Genomic DNA, 21,767 nt, shown 5'->3' on the forward strand with positions numbered 1-21,767 from the left:
TATACAGTTTACCAACAGCCACACAGAGTATCTGTTTCCCTCCCAGTCATAACCTGAAATTTACTGCAGTCATAAAAAGAAAAAATCACGCCATTATACCCTCACGGCGCCCTCGGTTATGGAGCTGCCAGGAAACGTTTCGTGTCAGGGGATTCTGCATGCAGATTTCCTTGTCATAAAGTTCAAAGATCAAACCGAGAGAGACACAAAAGGATTAGACCAACAGCAGTGGCTGTCCAGTCTTCGCCACCAGCAGAGCTGCACCAGCGACAGGTACGACATAATAAGCTCATAGTTTGTGTATTAGTTTAGTGTGTCTCTTTATACCTGAGGTCTGTGGGAGATGGTTTAATTTCAAATATGAACCATTATTTTATTTTATGAATTCACTGGCAAACATAAGGCAGGTTTGTGTTGTAATTTTGTGGTGTGTTGCTTTTTTTGTTTGTTTGCTTGTTTTTGTTCTTTTCTTTTTTTAATGCTGATTTTCTTTTTACAGCTGTGTTTTATATCTAGCTTTAACTTTTTTCTATATTTATTATTATTATTATTATTATTATTATTATCAATTTAAAGTAATTGTATTATTTTGTATTTGATTACTTGTAATCCTGTATATGCATATACAGGATCACATATTTAACCTCCTAAGACCCGAACTCTTTCATGGCATTTTTAATTTCTCTTTGCTGTTTGGGCTGATTGGGACCTTATGAATGTAAAAACAAATTTGATCCACATATGAGAACATTCGCTTTAAATTTCGATAGAACAGAGGCAGTATAATATCCTGACGTCAGGTCCTAGGAGGATATAGTTTTAAAACTTGCAAATATATCTGTGTGTGTGTGTGTGTGTGTGTGTGTGTGTGTGTGTGTGTGTGTGTGTGTGTGTGTGTGTGTGTGTGTGTGTTTAGTTCTATAATTTCATATTTTATCTTTTTCATGTGGCGTGTTTTTTCTCCACAGTGAGGAAGCCATGATGGAAATGAAAAGTATCCTAAAGCCCAAAAGAAGTACGTCTTTTTCTTCCTTTGTGTTTCATAGTGATACTTAGCACACTTTTCTTGCCCATCTGATAACTATCAACCTTTGCGTGATGCGATACTGTGCGGACTGATACAGTATCTAAAGTGTTTCCATTTATCAGAGCCATAAATCTATCACTATACTTTACACAGCCTCTGCTGGAAAGCTTTTATCTAAAGCTTGTATTTCCTGCTGCTTTTCTTAGTTTGGCAAAGCAGCATGACATTAACTGAGACTTAAAAGAGCTTTTTTTTTTTTTACCCCTGCAGAGGTGAGCATGCTGCTCTCTGGGGAGGACGGCAGCGCCACCCAGAGCAGTTCCATCGGGGCCGTACGCTGGAACCTGCCCACCCATAATGAAAGCAGCCAGCCTCACAGCTCGGTCCCCAGCAGGCCCACCAACAGCCTCAATAAACAGTCACAGGTAAACCACATGCTTCAAACAGCTTTTTCTCTTCAGTTGGTCAGTGTCTGTTTGGCCTATTTGTGACCACCTCTGTCTCCTGCAGCAACAAACTCGCCAAAACGGCCTGAAAGATCTCCGCAGCCTGCAGGAGTGCGTGCAGTTTATCCAGCAGTGGAAGGAACAGGTGGATCAAGTGTGCAAGGTAGAAACTGGCAGACTCTTAGTATAGCCAGATTTAAGAGTGCACAGACCAGATAAAGATCACAATAACAAAATATTTATTGTATGCAGGAACTCCATCACACAACAGCACTGACTGTATGGATGCTGATAGCGCAGCTATTCATTAACTCTTTATAGCTCACACCCTTCACCTTATAGCATATGTAGGATGGGCGTTACCTAAGATATACAATCCGATATAATCTTCCTGTATCTTTCTGTAGTTTCATGGTGTGACATACCACCTGACACAGTGTGATGTCTTTTAGCAGGAAGCTCTGGATCCAGGAGAAGGCACCACGAAGGACGCCCAGCGTTCACAGGGGCGCGCCGAACGCAGTCTCGGGGAGAGCAGGAAGCTAATCCTGCAGTGGGCCGATGAGCTCCGCGATGTTGACAGGGTCAGTATTTACAGACGCTGATGTGAGATCAGACCAGATCAGATTGACCCTTCAAATAAAACTGAATTGAATTAAATTGAAAATCCTATTTTGATATGCAAGGTGAAACGAAAACTGTTAAAATCTAACAATGTCGTGATTAATTCAATGTCCTTAAAGCTCCTGAAGGAGACTCCCTGGCTATCTGACAGTCACGAACACGAAACTAAAGACAAGGATGCCAGTGAGGTGGCACACATGAGGATCATGGAGTGGGCAAAGGAGCTGCAGGAGGCGAGCGAGGTGAGCAGGGGGTCACTAACCAGACAACTAACTTCAAATGTGTTTTACTTTTATGTCGTTTAAGTTTTGGTTGGTGTCACGCTTTTCAAAGTAAATGGAGGCAAATCTCAAGCGTTTGTTTGTGTTGCAGCGTTGTGGCGTTCAGAGCGATGAGCTGGGGAAGGTGCTGCGTGTGCTGACTCTGAAGAAGAACCGGCTGATCAGGCTGATGCCTCTGTTGGAGTTCATCACCTGGTCGCTGCTCAAGGAAGGAAGCACGGTGAGAAACCTCTGCATTTCTACTGAATCAGCCCTTGAAAACATCCTTAAAACAATTCATGCTAATGCAGAAACTCTGGCATAAATTTGAAAATGAGATGAGGATGATGGCAAGATGTAAGTTTGAAGTGAAAGATAAATATCTTAGAGGTTTGATAGCACACAAATAAACCAGTTGTTCATTTCGAATGTCACGAAGGGCAGTCGTGGCCAGGTTGTGTAACAGCTTTATGCCATGTGTGATCCAAGTGAACTCTGCACCTTCATTGCCCGCATCTATCAATGAAAGATCTCAGTGATTCAGTTTAACGACCCTAATCGGGCTCTGCTCTGATAGCACGCGTGTCAATGTCCCCCGTGAACGACGGGGCAGTCTGCAGATTAACTGCAGCACGCCATCACATTTATAGATGATGGCGTGCTGTTTTATCACAGCTCTGATTGACTCTGATTTCACCTGTCACTACTACTTGCAGTTTTTTGTGCAGAGCCGTGACCTTTGAGGCTGTAATTGAGTTTTATCTGGACCTAAATTTATGAGTACCTACTGAATTATGTATGCAGTGACTAAGCATGGCATAGGTTAGTCAGTCTTAAGGAAATAGAAAGCAAAGGAATATAAAGTTAGTATGAGTTTCATTTTTATGTTTTTCCTTATCAGAAAATCGTCCCACAGTTGTGGCTCCTGGCAAAGCAAAAGTCCTGGGAAGCAGGAATTCCTCGATACATCCCCAACTCAGGTGTGTATTTTAAAATTTGCACCAAAAAAAACCTTGGGATTTTTCTTTAGCTTTTATTATGAATAATGATTCCGATGCTCAGAACAATTTGTGGAGGGGACTATTTTAAGAGCCAAACTCATCTCTTCTGCAACTATAATAAAACTCTTCATCTGTGTTTTCAGTTTGGGGGTGGATCTGCAGCGCAGCAGGTAACAACGGCCTCAGCTTTATCTCCATCCCATAAATCAACCAACAAACACCAAAGAACATGTGGTTTAATTAGCAATTTGATTTCCTTTCTCCCAACAGCTGATGTGATTCTTGACCCCATGACCAACCACCCATGGCTGCTTCTCTCAGATGACCAGCGTAAAGTCCAGGAGTCCTCTGTAGTGTCAGAGCAGCCTCAAAACTCCCAGCGCTTCGACAAATGGCCCTGTGTGCTCGGCAGGGAGGGCTTCAGCAGCGGCCGCCATTACTGGGAGGTGAACATAGCCAATAACGGTTACTGGCGCGTGGGCGTGACCACCGCTGACTCTGAGCGGCACGGGAAGTTCACCATGATGCCAAAGAAGGGCTACTGGGTGCTGTGGCGCAGCACGCACAAATTCTACGCCTGCAGCAAGCCAGAAAAGGAGCTCCCCCTCAGCCTCGTGCCCAGGCGCATGGGGGTCTACTTGGACTACGAAGAAGGGCAGATCTCCTTCTACAACGCTGAAACCAAGTCCCACATCTACACCTTCACTGGAACCTTTAGAGAGAAACTGTACCCTCTGTTCGCCCCACTGGATGGACGCACACTCATGACGATCATCCCGCCAAACAACATCTCAGGGAAATGAGAGACAGAAAATCTCACTGGACTTTAATTTGACTCCACCTGTGAGGTCTAAGTCCATAATCGGTGATAATTCTGACCCTCTGTGCCTTTTTTTGGCTTTAAAAAAAGTGTCTTTTCTTGGCAACCAGGGGGACAAAAATCACTCTAACTGAGATGTGTCAAAACAATTGCTTCTTGTATTTTTCCTAAGCGTACATAAGGTTAGGGTTGACTGTTGTCATAGCTACTCAGACCTCACACGGTTGTAAAGAAAAGAAAAACCCAGATTATGCATTAAAAGTATAAAAGTAGGTCATTATTGAAATTAAAAGTGCGTGTTCTCACTTTCAAAACAAAATAGTTAAAACTTAATTTTGCTAAGTTTATCTTAAATATTTACCTAAAAAAAAGAAAAAAAAAGAATTTAAAATATTTAAAACTTTAGCTCAACAACTGAGCTTTAAAAAAAGCTATAAGCTACAATGCTAATGATGTAAACAGCAGGAAGACTTTATTGATATTTTCAGTCATAGCGTGCTAAATATAGCAAATACATTTCAGGACAATTCCGATGTTGCAGCTACAAACAGCAACTGCAGAAATGGGTAAATAGATTTATTTTTAAAACCTGCAATTTAAAGAATAAGCTAACTCTGTCCAAAACTGAAGGCAACAACATGTTGCTTATTTTTTCGACATTTTGCCTCTTCGTACATGAATGCACTTTATAATGCACTTTCAGATGGCAATAAATGTTTTATATGGCTGACTTAACGTCTTGCATTCCTATCCCTTTTGGCTTCTTTTCCTAAGATTCATAGATTTTAGAGTTGTAAACAGCTTTTTGTTTACCTTTTGTATCGTGCCAAATTGACATTGGAAGTAAACTGTGTGTAAAATAAATTGTAATTGTGTGTCAGTACTCCTTCTTGCAAGCCCACGGTCCGTACTCTTCACAGTCAGCGGCGAACAGACTCGCGCCTCCCCTCAGGTCTGCGCAGTCCCTGTGATCAGAATCCCACTCCACCATCACCCTTTGAAACACACAGTGGGAGTGAAAACTCAGTGTTTAAAGCAGTACATGACAATAAACCTCATTAAAAAATATAAACTGTAAATATGTTACATAAATAAACATATGTACAGTCACATATGGTCACGTTACATACAGTCAAGTTGATGTCATTTTGTGTGTGTTTGCCTTTGGATATGTGTGTCATGTATACGTGTATATTGTTTGTTATAATATTGTAATAAAGATCAACTTAACCTTAAATGTTTCTGTTTGTTTTCATTTTTTGATTGTGTTCTGTTTGTATTTGCCTATACATTAGATAAAGAGATCACTTTTCATTTAATAAAAACGTTTTAGTGGCTAAAACAAGCAGCATCCTACTAATATTTATTATACTCTGAGAGACATTTCTGGAGTTATTGACACTGTACTGTACAGTTTTTTGTTTGTTTCTTTTTACAAAGATAAATGTGCACAGTGTACCTCAGGAACAGCCTTCTCATCAGTGCATTTACATTACCACGGTCATCGGGGGGCCGACAGCGCACAGCCCACTGACATTTTCTACTCCCGCCTCTAGAGGACTCTGCAGTCAGACAAAAAGCCTCCAGCAGCTTCTAACCCACAGGCAATCAGCCCCTGCTGCCTGTTACTCCCTCAGTGCAAATAACTACTGTTTTGCATTTGCAGTCGCTGCAGCAGGCAAAAGTGTTCTGCAACTCCAGTTTTTAATAGGAAGACTTATTATTTTATATATTATTCTTTTTTATATATTTTACTCCTTGCACTTTTATTTCTAATTCTTCCAAAATGAGTTCCTTAATTATACCGTATTATTTTATTATTTTTATTTTGTTGTTGTGATATGACTTACTGCATGTAGTGCTGGACTGCCCTCCCATCGCCCCACAGCCACTGACCCTCCTGCTTGGCATCTGTCAGTCCCACCCACAGGAAAGGAACCTGGGAGAAGTTCCTCATCACTCCTTGGATGAAATCCTGTGGTGGAAGCAACATTTAGAGCAGGGATATCATCACCGACCACACACAGCCCACTGAAGTGAGCCAGAGCAGTGACACGCCCCTTTCTGTAAGGTAGAGAAGATTAATCCCTCAGTCAACTTCTTATGAAAAAGTCTTTTTTTCAACAGCATGTCTGAGTTTTTCTACACAATAAAGAAATGTTTCTATGTTAAATGCAAGAAATGTGTCAGCACGACTGTTTAAGACTAAATTGTAAGTAATAAATGTGTAAATTGAAAGAAAAAATAAACTGTCCCAGACTGTCCTGTAATAATAAAAAGTGTATTTGCTTTTTTCTTTTCTTTCTTTCTTTTTTTTTAACTGCGCGGACTTGCTGTAAAACATAGAAATTTCTGTTGTAGATAGCACAACATTTTCAACTTTTTGTCATTTAAATGTTCACTTGTTACTTAATTAACTTTAGTGTAGTATGAATGACTTCTGGGGATTTTATTAGTAGAAAATGCTGTAAAAACTGTAAAAGAAATGTATAAAATGTATAATATCTATGCCTTTCTTGACATTTTCCAAAGCCATCCAATGGGCTTGAGTCTTTGGCGGGCTGATTCTGGCCACCAGGCAGTATGTTTGACGACCCTGATTAATTTTCTGCCAGAAATTTTACCATTTTATTTATGTTTGTTACTATGAATAAAACAAGTGCTGGTACAGAAAGCTGACATCCACCCAGGTTGGGCCATTATGCATTGGTTACTTAAGAAAGCCCACATTTCATCAGTGGTCCATAGCACAAGCTGGGGTGACTGAAAGTCGAGGTGGGCAGAAGCTGCGGGATACATCTGGGAATGTCTTGTGGGAGTCCTTAGCAAAGTTCCAACTTTTAGTTTAGCAATTTGTTTGTTTTGGGGTTTTTTTTTGGGGGGGGGGGGGGGGGGGGGGGGGGGGGGGTTAAACTTCTTTTTATGCTAACTGAGACTCTAAAGGCCTCAGTTAGCGTGTTAAATGTAAATATTTATGACATACAATTAGAAAAAGATGGAACAAGCGTGGCTTGTTTGGAAAGGATTGCATCTGAACAAAGTGCACGTGGAGGAGGGGTAATGATTTGGGCTTGTTTCGCAGCCACGTGACCTGGGGTCCCTGCAGTCACTGGGTCAACCATGAACTCCCACCAAAGTATTCAAAAGTCAAATTTGAGGCCACTTGTGTGACAATAAAACTAAATTGAGTCATGCAACAGGACACAGGCACAGCAGCAAATCTACAACAGAACACTGAAAAAGGAAAGAATCAAGGTGTTGCAATGACCCGGTCATAGCCCAACCTGATTTTTAAGCTGTGTATAAAAAAGGCTTGCAAATCTCAACGAACTGAAGCGACGCTGTGAAGTAGAGTGGGCCGAACGTCCTCAGCAGCTTAAAGTGGTTCTGATACGTACAACTTCAGAACTGTAAGTGTGTGTGATTCACATGACTTGTGCATGATGCGTTTACCATCTCTGCAGAGTCTTCGATTACAACCAGGCTGCTGTTGTGCTGCCGGCAGAACTCGGCGCTCTCATTCCATTGCCGATTTTCCTGCAGTCCGACTGAGAAGAAGTAGCAACGTCCCATCCACCACAGCCACTTTTCAGGGCACAAACTGCACCTTGAGTCTCCACATAGGAGGAAGAAACACTGATTTAAGTGTCAGATAAAACCCTGTAAGAAATGGAGCCCCACAGCTTTCACTACTCTGTGTGTGAAGCATATCACAAATGTAACCAGAAACACGCAGCGAGTGCTGTGGCGGATCACCTGTGTTCACTGTGTTTGAGATCATGTAAATCACCTTGAGTGACAGTGTGAAGCATCAGGTTCACGTCACGCTGCTGTTTCTGGCACTGCTGCAGCTGCTCCAGCAGTTCCTGCCTTGATGTCTGACTTGCTTCTGGTGCTGCTGCCAATATGACTGACAAATATAAATATAAAGATAAGAGCTGAGCACTGAAGGTCCACTACAGGCAGCAACAAAAAAAAAAAAAAAACATCATGTCTTCCAGATGCTTCCAGAAACTAAAGCTAAAAAGCAGATTAGGATTACTTTTGCTTTTTTAAGCTACTTTAAATGCTGAGAAAGACAAATGCAACCATACTATAACCAATTTTCTTATAATAAATTAATATAACTGCATTTTTAATATTTCTTTTTCACATTTGGAGGAAATTTGAAGGGATGAACATGGAGGTGGAAACCACAGGTTTAGAGAGACAAACACAAACAGCAGAAAATAGTAGATTAAGTATGTTATATATTATGTTCTGCCAGGTTATACCCTCTGGGGGGGGGGTCTCAAGTACCCCAAAGTTCCATCGTAGGACCCCTAAAAATAACCATAGTAATCACAGTAATAATAATGTGTTTTAGTCTTATTTTCTGACGTTGTCTTCAAATTTTGTATTTTGCCGTCTTGTGTACTGGAGACTCTTTACCTGAGATATAGGAAAAACTGCAAATGCTTCTTACAATGAGGTGGGGGGGGGGGGGGGGGGGGGGGCACTGCTGTGCCTTATAAAGTGTCTACTTATGTATGTTTGATTATTTAGGCTAAATGTCTGGACATTATCAGCTAATTTTATATTTTAAAGCCATCAGCCTGCTGCCATAGCTGCCAGCCAAGGAGGTGGTTTACTTTATTATCTTAAGTGTTTTTATATATATTTTTTAAATAATGACAATATTAATTATTATTATTATATAAAATTATATTATTCTATTCATTTCTAGTTATATGCAATGTGTTTGCTTGTGGTTGTCAGAACGAAGAAGGAATACTTGCTGAAAAAATAAAAAAGTTAAATTAAATGCTTTTAGATATTTTTTATGGAAGCGATGTGTGCTTTATAGTAACACACTCAAAAAATGTTAGTACACACAGCGGCGTGTACTGATTTCCTCTTTTTTTCTATGTTTGTCACACTTAAAGGTTTCAGATCATCAAACACATTTAAATATTAGGCGAAGTTAACACACGTCAACAGTTTTTCACGCATGGACATGTAGGCCCGGACACTCCCCCTCCCTTAATCATAAACACCTTCATTTCGAAACTTTGTTGCATTTTGAGTTTACTTGTGTTATCTTTTTCTAATATTTGGTGATCTGAAGCATTATAGTGTGGCAAACATTTTAAAAAAAAAAGAGGAAATCAGGGAGGGGGCGAACAGCTTTTCACACCACTTTGTTCGAAACAGAACGTGTTGATATGAATTGATATGAATTTTATACAGTTCTCCGGATCTATTTCTCCACTGGGGTACATGATGATGATTTGTGCTGAGTCTGCACAATAAAGGGAGGATTTGTATGAACTCTGTATGTATGAACTACTTTCAGTTTGCTTGTTGTCCAGGTACACGGAGCAGCAGGGTGATTCTCCAGCATCTTTAATGATCATTTCAAGGCGCTGTATGCACGACCTTATGAGCAAAGGTTTGATCCTGGAATCTCCCCAAGTGTTTACAGATGAAATACTTCATGCATGTATCATTTCTATGCACGCATATTTAGACTCACCAAATAAAATGAAGGACAATAGGAGTCCTGCGATCAGGGTTAATGCTGCTATAACAATAGCCACTCCAACTGTTAGATGACAAAACTGACAGGATCCTGCACCTGTAATGATAAAAGCTCAATGAACTGGTTCTTCTTTAGCCTACCTGAGCACTCAAAGCGCTTTATACAACTCACCTCATTCACCCATTCACACAGACACTTTTATCTATGCTCTTTCTATGTAAGTGCTTTCGATCCAACAGTGGATGAATTACAGACCAAATCGGGGTTAGTATATAAGGCCATTAGGCTGAAAATAAACATGTATTAAAAATACGCCTAAGAGATAATAAAAACCAAATCAGCAATCTGATAAGGAACACACTGACCAGCACAACAACACCAAAAGACCTCAAAAACCACAGAAGATAGCTAAACAGCTTGTGATCTAAAGCATACCATATTATCTCTCAGACATGGTGGAGGTAGTAGTATGGTAGTATGGCTGTAGGACTGGCTCACTGGTGTTTATTGATGATGTGACTGCTGATAGAAGCAGCAGGGCTCTACTCTCTGCTCAGATTCAGCCAAACCTGATCAGACGGTGCCCCACACGGCAAATGGATCAAAGCATGTAGTGCAAAAGCAACCCAAGAACTTCTCAAGGCAAAAAATGTGACATTCTTCAATGAGCTATCTGTCACGATCAACAGAGCGTGCTTTACAGTGCCTTGTTACTAAAGACAAAACTAAATGCAGCTGCAGTAAAGGCCCGGTGGGCACCTCAAGGGAGGAAACACAGTGTTGCGTGGTGTTGATGGGCTTTAAACTTCAGGCAGTCAGTGACTGTAATAGATTTTTTCACCCAAATACTAAAAACAATCCATAATTGTAAAACTATGTTAGTCTGTCCAGTGAATTTGGAGCCACTCTAAATGAGGGACCGCGTATAAAAATGTCGGATCTTCTTAAAAATGAAAACAGTTTTTAAACCCCTTCAATTAAAGGTGAAAGTCTACACTTCAGGTACGTGTTGTTTGATTTAAAATCCCCAGAGGAAAAAACTAAAAAACCAGCTCTTTGTCCAAAATATTGTGGGCCCTTCAGCCGATGAACGCATTGGGAGCGTGGAGGCAAAAATACAGCAAGGAAAAAACTGAAATCCTGTTTCAATCACAAACAGGAGGTCATTTCACTTTCTAGACCACAGTAAGTGGTCCTGTTAGTTTTAAAGAACTTCAATCATGAAAGGATGCAACATAAATGTGCCTCTGATCACACCGAGGCCCATCTCCTTTGCAGAAACAAAGAAACAGATCATTTTTATTTTCAATATTAACTCATCAGACGTGTCCTGTTTTAAAGCCTTTCCTTTAATTGCTTTTTTAAAAACTAACCTGCAAGTGTTTCCCTCTTAGCTTCACCGTCTCCGTGTCCTTGTGAAGACTCCATTGCTGCTGCTCGACTGTGGTTTTGCTTAAGCAGTTTCAAAAGCTTTTTTGGCTCACGTTTTCTTCTCTCTGATGCTTCTTTTTTTCACATTTACATGCTTATTTTTAAAAAAAAAAATGTGATCACTCCACCCCTTCCTCATATTGCAGTTTGCTTTCTTACTCTGGAGTGTTAAAGTTATTACCGACACACTGCAGAGGAAGCTGTGCAGAGAATAACAGCTTATACGAGAGCGTAACTTAAGTGTTTTTTAACAGGGACCAGCTCACACCCTGGAAGTGTTATAGATGTTACATATGCAGGCGCAGAAGCACCGCAGACATTAAGCTTTGTGTTTGGTTTTATGCCATTACCTGACCTCATAAAACTGCAGTATGTTCGAGGGCATCAGGTCCTCACCGTTGACATATTTATTGTTCAAAAACTGAACAACGAGAGTTGTTTTTTGGAAAAAGGGGAAGTGTCTGCATGCATGTAGAATTAAGAGAACAAGTATACACAGACTGAGTTTTTTTTTTTCTTTTTTTACTGTTGATGTTGATAAAATCTTAACAGCTGGACAATCATCAGCAATTATGTGTAATATGATTTATGTTAGTCGACTTGGTATCGTGGAAGATGCTTTAAGGTGTGACGTCAACCTTACACAAATATCTGTGTTACAGTGACATGCAGTGACAGAATCCAGACCACATTTAGATTATAGTGTGTTTATTTAAAACATCCTCGGCGTACAAAGTTCAGGTCAAGAAGAAAAAAAATAGAAGGTGATGTGAAAACAAGAACAAATAAAATGCTGATTTTAATAATGATTGGTCATCTACTTTATTCCTATAGCCTATTAAAAATGAAAAAATAAAAATTAATCAATAAATGAATATATCTGCAGGTATAGTAATCACATATCACAATTCTGATCAGAAAAGTCGCTGTACATTTTACTGAAGCACAACCTTGAAGTTTTTATGACTAAATAGCAGGAAATACCAAGTGGCTTATCCTTGTTTCCTTTATGGCTCAAGATCCCAGTTGATGTGCCCGTCCAACAGCGTTTTGAATTTCTTCTCCAGCTGTAGCAAAACGCACAAACAGAAACAACACAATTAAAACAACGCACAATTGAAAACACAAAGCTGAGACCTTTCACCGAAGCCACAGCTCAGCACACTTGGCTAATCAAAATGCTGCTTATGTCCAAGTGGTGACAGATTCACCTCATTAAATACTTCCTCCCTTGTTGATTCCTCATCACACAGGAGAGCCTCGGACGAGGAGCACAGCATCGACAGGCTGATTTCCTCTAGGTCTGGAACTGGGAAACGAACAGAGACTGTGAGATGTGCAAACAAGAAAGAAAAAGGCATGCTTCCATTCATGGGTAAAAAATTGCATATGGGGGAATAAATACAGCTATGGACAGAAAAATAAAAATCCTGGACTAGCTGGTCCGATATGTTTTCGCAGCCGTCACCTTTTGCTCGTATAGCATCTTGTTTTTTCTTTCTCTCAGTCTGCCAAGCGAGTTTTCTATCAGTCATATAAAAGCTCACACTCACTGTAAACGGTAAACGGACTGGTTGCTATTTAGTGCTTTTCTACACTTTCTAAGCGCTCAAAGTGGTTTACACAACTTGCCTCATTCACCCAGCAGGTGAGCAGAGGCTGTAAGCATTTCTCTGCTCTTTGTGAAATTTTGGGTCGCTGAAGGTGATTAAAATTGTTTTCATGATACGCTATTGGGTTAGATCTAAGACATAAATATCTTAACTGAAACCAGAAACGACTAAAGTGCATGTGGCAGCAGTGGCTCAGGAGGTAGAGCGGGTCATCTCTTGGTCTCTGGTTTGATTCCTGGGGTGTCAAAGCGTAGTTTTTCCAACTTACTAGAGTCCAATCCATCTATCATCGATCATGTTAGGTTAAAAAATTGGGACTGCCTGGTGTTCAAATTGAGTAAAAAAAAAAGAGATCTAAATAAGTACCTTTACATTTATTACCTCCTTTTTTAATCACTTATTTACTATTTACTTTATTTTGCAAAACTTGACCAGAGGGCTTAATTTGCTGATTTTCAAACTGCCAGTCTCCGTGAACTGTTTATCCAGTTTTGATAAGTGGCCTGGTATGAAATGCAATCATCAAATTTCAAATCAGATAATATTAACTCTATCTGTCCTCTACTTCGAGTCTGGATTTCACCTTTTGAAAAAAAAAGTCAAGTAAAAAGCAAAGTTACATAAAACACAATCATGTTTTTTCCTTTCGGTTCCTTTCTGTGGCTCAGAACTTCTTTTTGAGGTTGAAAAATCCAGCCAGGCTAGACAGCTACTCGCTTACAATTCATGGGGAAAGCACAGCTGTCTAAATCTAATGGAGAAAGTGGCCAAGTAACTTTTTCAAAAGCCATAACTGAGTTCAGCTCCTTAAAATTTTAACATCAAATAAGAAATAGCCTATTTTATCTTGGAAGCAGAAAACTTCTGAACCACAAGTCCCTAATACTCAGCGACAGATCTGTGACTGAGACTTAGGGACTATCCACCAGACACTGATTTTTGGCATTTTCTTATTTAAACTTAATGAACGATGTAAATACGTTGTCCTATTCCTTGCTTTTGAATATCTTTTGCTGTCTTCTTACACTTGTTGGCTTTTAAATGGGACCTAAGTGCAGTTTTCACCTCATGTGAATACTGGTGTTGGAACAATAATAAAAGAAGTTCAAACCTGACCCAGCCCATAATCATGTGTGAAGTACAGAAAGAAAGTCAGCAGTTTTCTTCTCACTATTTTCTGTACTGCGCAAGCTAATGAGAATCAAAATCCATGATGAAGTCAAGGAGTATGACTCCTCTTATTTCACTAAAATCTGAGCAAGCACTCGGCGATGGTGGCAAGGAAAAACTCCTTTTTAACAGAACCAGGCTCATCCAGGGGCGGACAATTTCCGTGACTGATTTTAGGCAGAGCTTTTTTTAATCTTGATGTTTTTTTGGAAAAGTTTGCAAATCATTGATTAAAGTCTCTTCTCTTCAGTTTCCCATAATAAGGATTATTTCTACAGTGGCCCTGAAGGGTCAAACACACTGCAACTTGTGAAAACACCAGCATACATGAAAAAAAAACTGCAAAAGCACACAAAACAAAATGAAACTTTCAATGAAAGTTGAATAAAACACACGGGAAACAGAATAAAACACTACAAAAGCTCAAAAAAAGTGCAAGTGACGAGCTAACTCCTGCCAAGTGTCACCTATCATGTTGTTAACAGTTTTTCTTCCAAGCTAAAAATCTTACCTGTGAAATTTGCACAGTATACTGAGGCACTTTCCTGTCTGTCAGCGATTGCGTACACACTGAAAGCATAGTTGGTCCCTGATGTCAGGTTAAGAAATGTAAACGTGGTGTCAGAGGTTGTATAATTCCAACTCTGACCCCAGAAGCTGGAGCTGAGTGTGACACCATACGTGGGTGTTGATGTGTTTTTCGGTGCATTCCAGGCAAAGGTGATGCTTTCATTACTGACACTAGTGGCTCTGGGATCAATAGGAGAATTTGGCACTAAAATCAAAGAAGATGGAGAAAATTAGAAAGCCATTTCTCATTACTATTTTGCAGTCAAGTCAGCCTGACATAAGAGTAATGAAGTAATGTTTTTGTGCTTTTATAAATCAGACTTGTATGAAATAGATCGTTTCTGCCACTGAAGTTTTTTTTTTTACATTGACATCAAAATTTTAACTTAGCTCTGCGTGGAAATCTTTTTTCTCAGTGGCGTAACAATCATTCACAGATTTGCTTTTTAGAATAAGAATTGAGATATTTCTGCTTGTAAACATTGGTGGTGGCAACCAAACAACTCTGACCACAGAAGATGACAAAAGTGACTCACGGGTGAACTTGTAGGCGGACACTGGCGTGCTGGCAAATTGTCCACTCACTGCATAGACGGTCACAGAGTAATTGGCAGCATTCTTCAGATTTTTGAATGTGATGTTTGTTGTTACACTTGTTTCGTTTACACAAAGGTCGAGACAGCGCTCGACTCTGTAATTTAAAGCGCTACCAACAGGAGGCTTCCAGGTAGCGGTGAGGGAATTACTAGTTGTAGTCAAAGTCAAATTTGAAATCGGTCCAGGAGCTACAAAACAGACAAGCAGTCAGATTAGAGGCGATCAGTGTAGCGTGGGACAGTTCCCGTTTATTTGTTTCTGTGCATCAACAATGAAATCAATCTGAACAATGAGAAAGAGTTACTTGTGAAGCTGTCGATCATTTTGGTTTCTCCCACCAGGTCGTTGTTGACCCGCACGGTCACATAGATGAATATATGTGTGGCTGGTGGCAGATCTGTTACTGTCACGTTCTGCTGATTGGACTTTACAGTTGTATTAAACAGGCTCCTGTCACAAAGAGAAACTGTTACTAAAGCTCATACCCAAAACTCCACTCTTCATTTCATCCAGCTGAACATGAAGATCTATTTAGCTGTAATAAGAAGACCTGATGGGACAGTTAACCTCAAAATCAGAAGCTACCTATCACCGCATCATTGTCCAGAAGGAGACATACACCGAACAGTGACCAGTTGGTCTAGTGACCAAATCGTGATTTTTGGAAATTGCCGTTGAAACTCTTTCACGGGTTTTTTATTTCATCGTGAATTTTGGAGGGAGGGCTTTGAGCCCTCAAAGACAGGCGCCGTAAAAACGATTCTCTCAGTTTGCCAAGCGAGTTATATTTTAAAACTTTAAAGGTTTATTTATTTCAATGATTAATTACTGAGGAAAATATAAAAAGTCAATGTATATCAATCAAAAACATGTAATAGAAATACATGGAACATTGACAGGAATTAAAATTTACATTTAAAGTCAACATTTAGGTCATTTTTGCAGCTGATCTCTCAAAAAAACAAAAGCTGGGCAACTCAAACAGCAAAGGAATCTAAATGACCAAACAACACAACAGGCTACATATGTGTATATTATTATTTTATTTTTGGCAAACTTCCTATATGTTAATCAATAAATCAAAGGGGTGCAAAACGTTGTCCTCACATGAACTCTGCTTAGAGAAAAATGTGTGTGCATACAGTGTGGCTGGATTTCTACAAATACATACGCTCCATTCGTGTAGTTAGCTACCACAAGGATATCTGTGAAGTTTCCCACAGGTCGATCCCATTTGACCAATATCGACTCTTTTGTGTTATCAGACACTGTCAGGTTGTAAACTTTATCAGGCTCTGAAATCAGGAACAAACAGATGAGCACAAAACAGACACATCCACCAGGAAAACTTTACAGGCGCCTCTCTTCACGTCAGCAGTGGCTCTCATTTGCCTTTGCTGATTTGAATTTCATGTTATGTTAGCAAGAAAGGACAAACTGTAAACTGCTTCCTCGTTTAGGCGTAAACAAGCTTTTCGGCACCTTTCACTGGTTTCAATTACATATTACACTTCCTGCTACTAAAAGAAGAAAAACAGATACAGTATGAATATTACATGCGTAGCACAGACGTAAACGCGACAAAGAATGAGCAAAAACTCACTGGTATACGCTGAGACGTGAGCTTCATAGCTCCACTTAGATGCGTCATTGACTCCCGAGACGACAGTGAAATTGTAGGGGGTTCCAGGTATCAAACCCTCAACCTTTATTGTCTCTGTTGTCACTTTAACAGGGGTGGTCTCGTAAGTCAGACGATAGAAATCCACGTTTCCCTCTGGTTTTTCCCATCTCAGAAAGACAGAGTTTTTCTCCACAGAACTGACTGTCAGGTTTGTGACTGCCTTAGGTACTGAAAAAAAACACAGATATCATCAGTGTCTCTCTCTTTTATGTTTTTTAAACGTCAGGCTGAACCAGGCTCAGATGGGGAAAGCATAAAGAAAAGAAAAACATAAACTTTGGGTAAACTTAAAATATACCATGTAGTGCAATAACGGCAAATTCGTGGTCTTAAGCGTGAGTGTTGTTCCGGGTGTTTACATGATGCTGTTCGGGGTATATTATCAGAACTATAAGCAGGCGAACAGGTGAGTAAATAAATCTATATTTCTCACGTCCATTGAAACTCACTGGTGTAGAAGGTGGCGTTCTCTGGGTTGAGGTCTCTTTTACACTTGACGGGGAACACCTGGACCGAGTAGGAGGTGCCTGCTGTCAGGTCGGAGAGGCCACAGGTCAAATCAGTGACGTTAAACACCCATGTTTTGTTATCCTTTTGACCTTCGACCTCTACCCGATAATGGCTGATATCGCCCGGTGCAACCAACCATGTCAGGTTGGCGCTCTCAAAAGTTATATTGGTGACGCTGACTTGTCCCATGAAGCGATCTGTTTGAAAACATGATGAAGAATATTACTTAGACAGCAACGTGAAGGCAAGGACAAATGCCCCGAAGAGTTGAGGAGGGAGATACTAAAATAAAATGTGTGGTGTATAAAGCTTACCTCCTCTAAATGATTGTTTACGCTACGTGTAATAAAGTCACCTACAGTTAAATCAAATAAGGAATATTCAAGGGCTTTTTTTGGCAGGAAATATAAAGTGGACATTAGGATACAATGTTCTGAGCCTATAATGAATAAAAACATCATATATCTGAATATGACAGAATAAAACTACTCCTATTCTTTAACCTCCTAGGACTCCCAGTCAGCCCAAATAGCAAAGAGAAATTAAAAATGCATGCCATGAAGGAGTTCAGGTCTTAGGAGGTTAGATATAAGAAATACATGAATTTATGGTCTTAACCTGTGTTTGACTGGCTTAGTAGGCCTACTCCTGTCTTGACCCACCACACTAAACAGGCAACTATGATTGTTATATGTAATTTTGCAAAAAGGTCAATCATATAAACCTAAATCTGATGAAGTGGCTAGATCATCACCAAAGTGAGGTGATTAGTGCTTTATATGCTCTCAATCAGATTCAGTTAAGTTTTAGCTGCCAAACAAATGGTTTCATATTTGACTGTAGCAAACTTTCATATACAGAGGAGCTCAGAGGAGCTTGACGCAGTGACTGCATGACAAGCTGAATCATCACCCCACCACCACCGTGCTTGATTGTTGGTATGAGTTATTTGCACTGATATGGTGTTTGGTTTAATCCAAAAGAAGAAAGTGGAGATGATTGGCCGTGGTGATGTACATTATAGCCAGAGATCGCCACCTAGGTCTCACCTGTCCTCACGTCCACTACTTGCAGCACTGAGTTTAGACACACCTAAAGTGCTCACAGCATCTGGCTGCAACTGAACCTCTAAATTCCTAAATGGAAGCATTAAGCGTGGCCTTAGTTTTAACTGTAGTATTTTATTTGTGTGATAAATTAGCAGGTATCTGCATCTGTGCACCCATACAGTTTGTGACCTACCTTCATAACAAATAAATGGCAGACGCTCCAGGCAGCTCTTTTCAATCCACGGCCCAAAGCTGAGCATGGCCACACACGAGTCTTCAATGTAATTCTCATCATCACTGTCGTCTTCATCTTCAGGTTCTTCTGGCTCCTGCACAGGCGACTTCTCACACTGCGCTGCTAATGGCATCTCAGCGGTCGTCCAGGGTGCACTTGTGGTGAAATATGGAGTTGTTCTTCGGGTCGTCATGTTTTCCGTTCTTGTTGCGTGTGTTGTACTTTCGTCGGTAACAACAGATTGGTCAGTGAAGTCTGGTGTGAATTCAGTTGTTTCAGCCGGGTCATCACTCCAACTTGTCACATTATGTCCTGATTGTGTTGTTGTCGTGTTGGGCGTTGTGAATTCTGCGTTTGTAGTCATGGGTGTTGTTGGCCTTGCTGGGCATGTGCAGGAGCAGCTGCAGCACACGGTTTTGTTGGGAGGTTTTGGGGAAGGTTTAGGCAGCGGCCAGCCAGGGTACCAGTTTTGGAAGGCTAGGGGATCCCCGTTGGCCCACTGAGTCCAGTTCATAATGGGGCTGCTGGAGTCACTGTTGTTGATATAGTGTGTGGTGAAGTAGCTTTCTGTGTAGCTTGCAACAGTGCTGGTTAAGTTGCCGGTGGAGTTGTCGATAGAGTTGTTTTTGAAGTTAAAGTTCTTGCGAAGACCAATCCAGTGGTCAGAGGTGATGTCCCGGGCAAGGGCCTGAATGTTGTCTGGAGTCAGTGTCACCAGCTCTTTGAAGCAGGCCTGGCCACACACAAAAAGCTACTGTCAGTCTTTTACAGACGGGCCAAAGACCGGAGAGCATTTCATGTTATGAGATGGTTTTCTTTAACAATTTAGATTAAACTAAATCTATAAAGTTGAGAAAAATGACAGGAAAAGCGCTACAAATTTATATACTAGTAGATTTTGTCTTAAGTCTTAGACCAGTGTTTAAAATTGCTCACATATACCAACAGATGTGGCTCATGGCTCTAAACTGCAAGATGATGTTTGATACAGACATACAACCTGTGCTAAAGATATATCCGCCGCATTTAGACACACAGGTAAGCACATAGTTGACACAAGCACAACTAAAATAACTTTTTTGCTTCAAATATAACCTGGTACGTCAGTTTTGCATACTGAAACCTGTTGCTAGCATTTAGGCTATTCTAAGTTAACAAACAGCTGCTAGTGTAATCCATAACCAAGGTTTCCAAATGTTAGGCAAGTCATGTTCCTATTATTCCTGTGATACAAGTGTACAAAAAGTAAAATTTCCTTTGCCACTACTTTGTAGGTATTGATATCCTTTCATCAAAGGGAACCCAAATCCATTCAGGCCGTAATTGGAAAATATAAAAAAAGGGTCTGTTTGATCCAGAGGATGATCTCAAACCCAGTAACGACCACCAGGAAAAGACGTTGGAAAACACTGGTGGTCACCTGTCTCTTAGTAGATACACCTATGGTTTTAAAATCCTATGTTGCCTTGTTCTTTAGTTATCACATTCACAAGATTTTCAGAAAACTTGACCTCTGACCTTGAGTTCACGGTCACTGAGATTCAAACTGAGATTCTTAGTAGATACACCCAGGATATCAATTTCAAACTCCTATGTCAGTTGCTTCTCGAGTTATCGCATCCACAAACTTGCATTTCCACACCGCCAACCTTTTTTTAAATTCCATATTGAATCCCCTCTCACATATCTGCCTTAGTGAATAAAACTGACGTGGTATAGCTCAGTTTCATGCTTCAGCCCGTTAGTGCATAAATTTCAGGTTTAGCCTGTACCTGACAGTAGTTTCGGGCGTCAACCCAGGTGAGATTTTTGCGCTGGATGAAATACTCTCGCTGTGCATCGCTGTACATCGACGTCAGAGCTGAGGAAGGAAACGGCAGGCAAAGGTTTGCTTGCTTGTTTGTTTTTACAGGCTTTCCAAGTTATCAGTCAACCAATCAGGAAGCATCACTAGCTTTTTTTTTTTTCCAGAGTTTTCGCAACGCTGGCGTCATCTTGTATTTGCGCTACGCTTACAGAGACTATAATATCATGTAGTGTAGTGAGTGGAATAACAGAGATCTAAGAAACATGAACATTTTCAGATTAAAATACCTTTAAATGGTGACCATAAGAACACTTTCACACAAACATGCTCCCAGTCCTATTACACACACTTCAGTATCATCTTTGAACAAAAAGTAAGTGTTTTAAAGTACAGATGAGGACAGAATTATTATCCACACTATTTAAAACATTTTTAAAGTATATCTCCAAGTGTGGTTAGACAGTGCATAGAATCTTTAACACTAGTATTCCAAACATCGTAATTTTTATATTAACATTATTTTATTGTTTTACTGTCATTTCCCCAAAATTATCAGGGTCAATATTATTAGCCTCCATCTTGCTAATAGTCAATCGTGTACCTTTTTTTTCTCTTTGATTTTCTTGATTATGTTTCTCATTCCAGTCCTTGACACTTGGAAAAAGGTGTCATAACTTTTTATATATCCATCTCCTGCTTTGTGACAATCAACAATTATTTTTCTCATTTCTAATTTTTTTTTTTTTTTGTTGTTGTTGGTGGTGGTGTTTGTAAATCGGAAGACAACCCTCAGGTTTAACTTGATTTTACAAAAACTAAGCGTTATAAAGTTAAAGCACAGCACTGAACAGCAGTGGTCTGCATTATGGCTCAATTAAAACATCAGTTTCCACGCAGAATTGAGTACAGGGTGCAGAAAAGCCTAAACGTAATGTTCCCACATAAGGACACAGAATCTCAGGAGGTTAATAAACTGACAAATAGATTAATTATTGGTCAGTTATCACATATGATGAAAATAAAGAACTATCATATTCCTAAAATTCTGGACTTGATGTCTCCTTGTACACTGGATCACAAAATATTTTCTGACATACAGATCAGATTTTTAAAAATAAACTACAAATACTCACCCCAGCACAGAAAAATACAAATTTTCACCTGCAACTTCCCCATATTGGTGCTCTGTACACTTCCAGACTGATACTGTATTAGAAGAAGGAAAAATTAAAAAAAACATAAAAAACAAAGTGACTAAAAACTCCAGCTAATCAAAAACAACAGCCTAAAAGGTGAATATTTGATGGCTCACCACTCACCCAGTCTACAGACGCATCTCTTGTGACCTCTCGGTTTGTGATGCGGGCAAATAAAACAGGTTATAAACCCCACATTTGACTGG

General features: G+C 40.0%; 3 protein-coding genes across 3 annotated transcripts; 1 reads left to right on the forward strand and 2 right to left on the reverse strand.

Annotated features, from left to right (window-relative positions):
• Positions 1-961: 961 nt before the first annotated feature.
• Positions 962-4,735, forward strand: LOC146675052 (butyrophilin subfamily 3 member A1-like). The gene is made up of 9 exons (XM_085399975.1): positions 962-1,015; positions 1,298-1,452; positions 1,538-1,636; positions 1,926-2,057; positions 2,217-2,339; positions 2,470-2,598; positions 3,259-3,337; positions 3,502-3,528; positions 3,629-4,735. The coding sequence occupies exons 1-9, from the start codon at positions 979-981 to the stop codon at positions 4,159-4,161; spliced, it is 1,314 nt and encodes a 437-aa protein (XP_085256101.1). The 5' UTR covers positions 962-978; the 3' UTR covers positions 4,162-4,735.
• On the reverse strand, positions 4,727-11,145 carry LOC146675053 (natural killer cells antigen CD94-like). The gene is made up of 6 exons (XM_085399989.1): positions 11,073-11,145; positions 9,694-9,795; positions 7,969-8,088; positions 7,632-7,792; positions 6,029-6,153; positions 4,727-5,173 (listed from the first exon to the last, which is right to left on the reverse strand). Exons 1-6 carry the CDS (start codon positions 11,125-11,127, stop codon positions 5,056-5,058), a joined length of 681 nt encoding a protein of 226 aa, XP_085256115.1. The 5' UTR covers positions 11,128-11,145; the 3' UTR covers positions 4,727-5,055.
• Positions 11,146-11,881: 736 nt separating this feature from the next.
• Positions 11,882-21,627, reverse strand: LOC146675054 (receptor-type tyrosine-protein phosphatase eta). The gene is made up of 11 exons (XM_085402454.1): positions 21,499-21,627; positions 20,331-20,419; positions 18,517-19,291; positions 17,214-17,471; positions 16,684-16,932; positions 16,252-16,375; positions 15,385-15,530; positions 15,020-15,268; positions 14,425-14,688; positions 12,342-12,439; positions 11,882-12,197 (listed from the first exon to the last, which is right to left on the reverse strand). Exons 1-11 carry the CDS (start codon positions 21,539-21,541, stop codon positions 12,138-12,140), a joined length of 2,355 nt encoding a protein of 784 aa, XP_085258580.1. The 5' UTR covers positions 21,542-21,627; the 3' UTR covers positions 11,882-12,137.
• Positions 21,628-21,767: the final 140 nt, after the last annotated feature.

This window comes from Rhamphochromis longiceps, linkage group LG3, assembly GCF_057381845.1.
Source record: "Rhamphochromis longiceps isolate RC_006_pf linkage group LG3, R_longiceps_female_GT1.1, whole genome shotgun sequence".
Lineage (NCBI taxonomy): Eukaryota > Metazoa > Chordata > Actinopteri > Cichliformes > Cichlidae > Rhamphochromis > Rhamphochromis longiceps.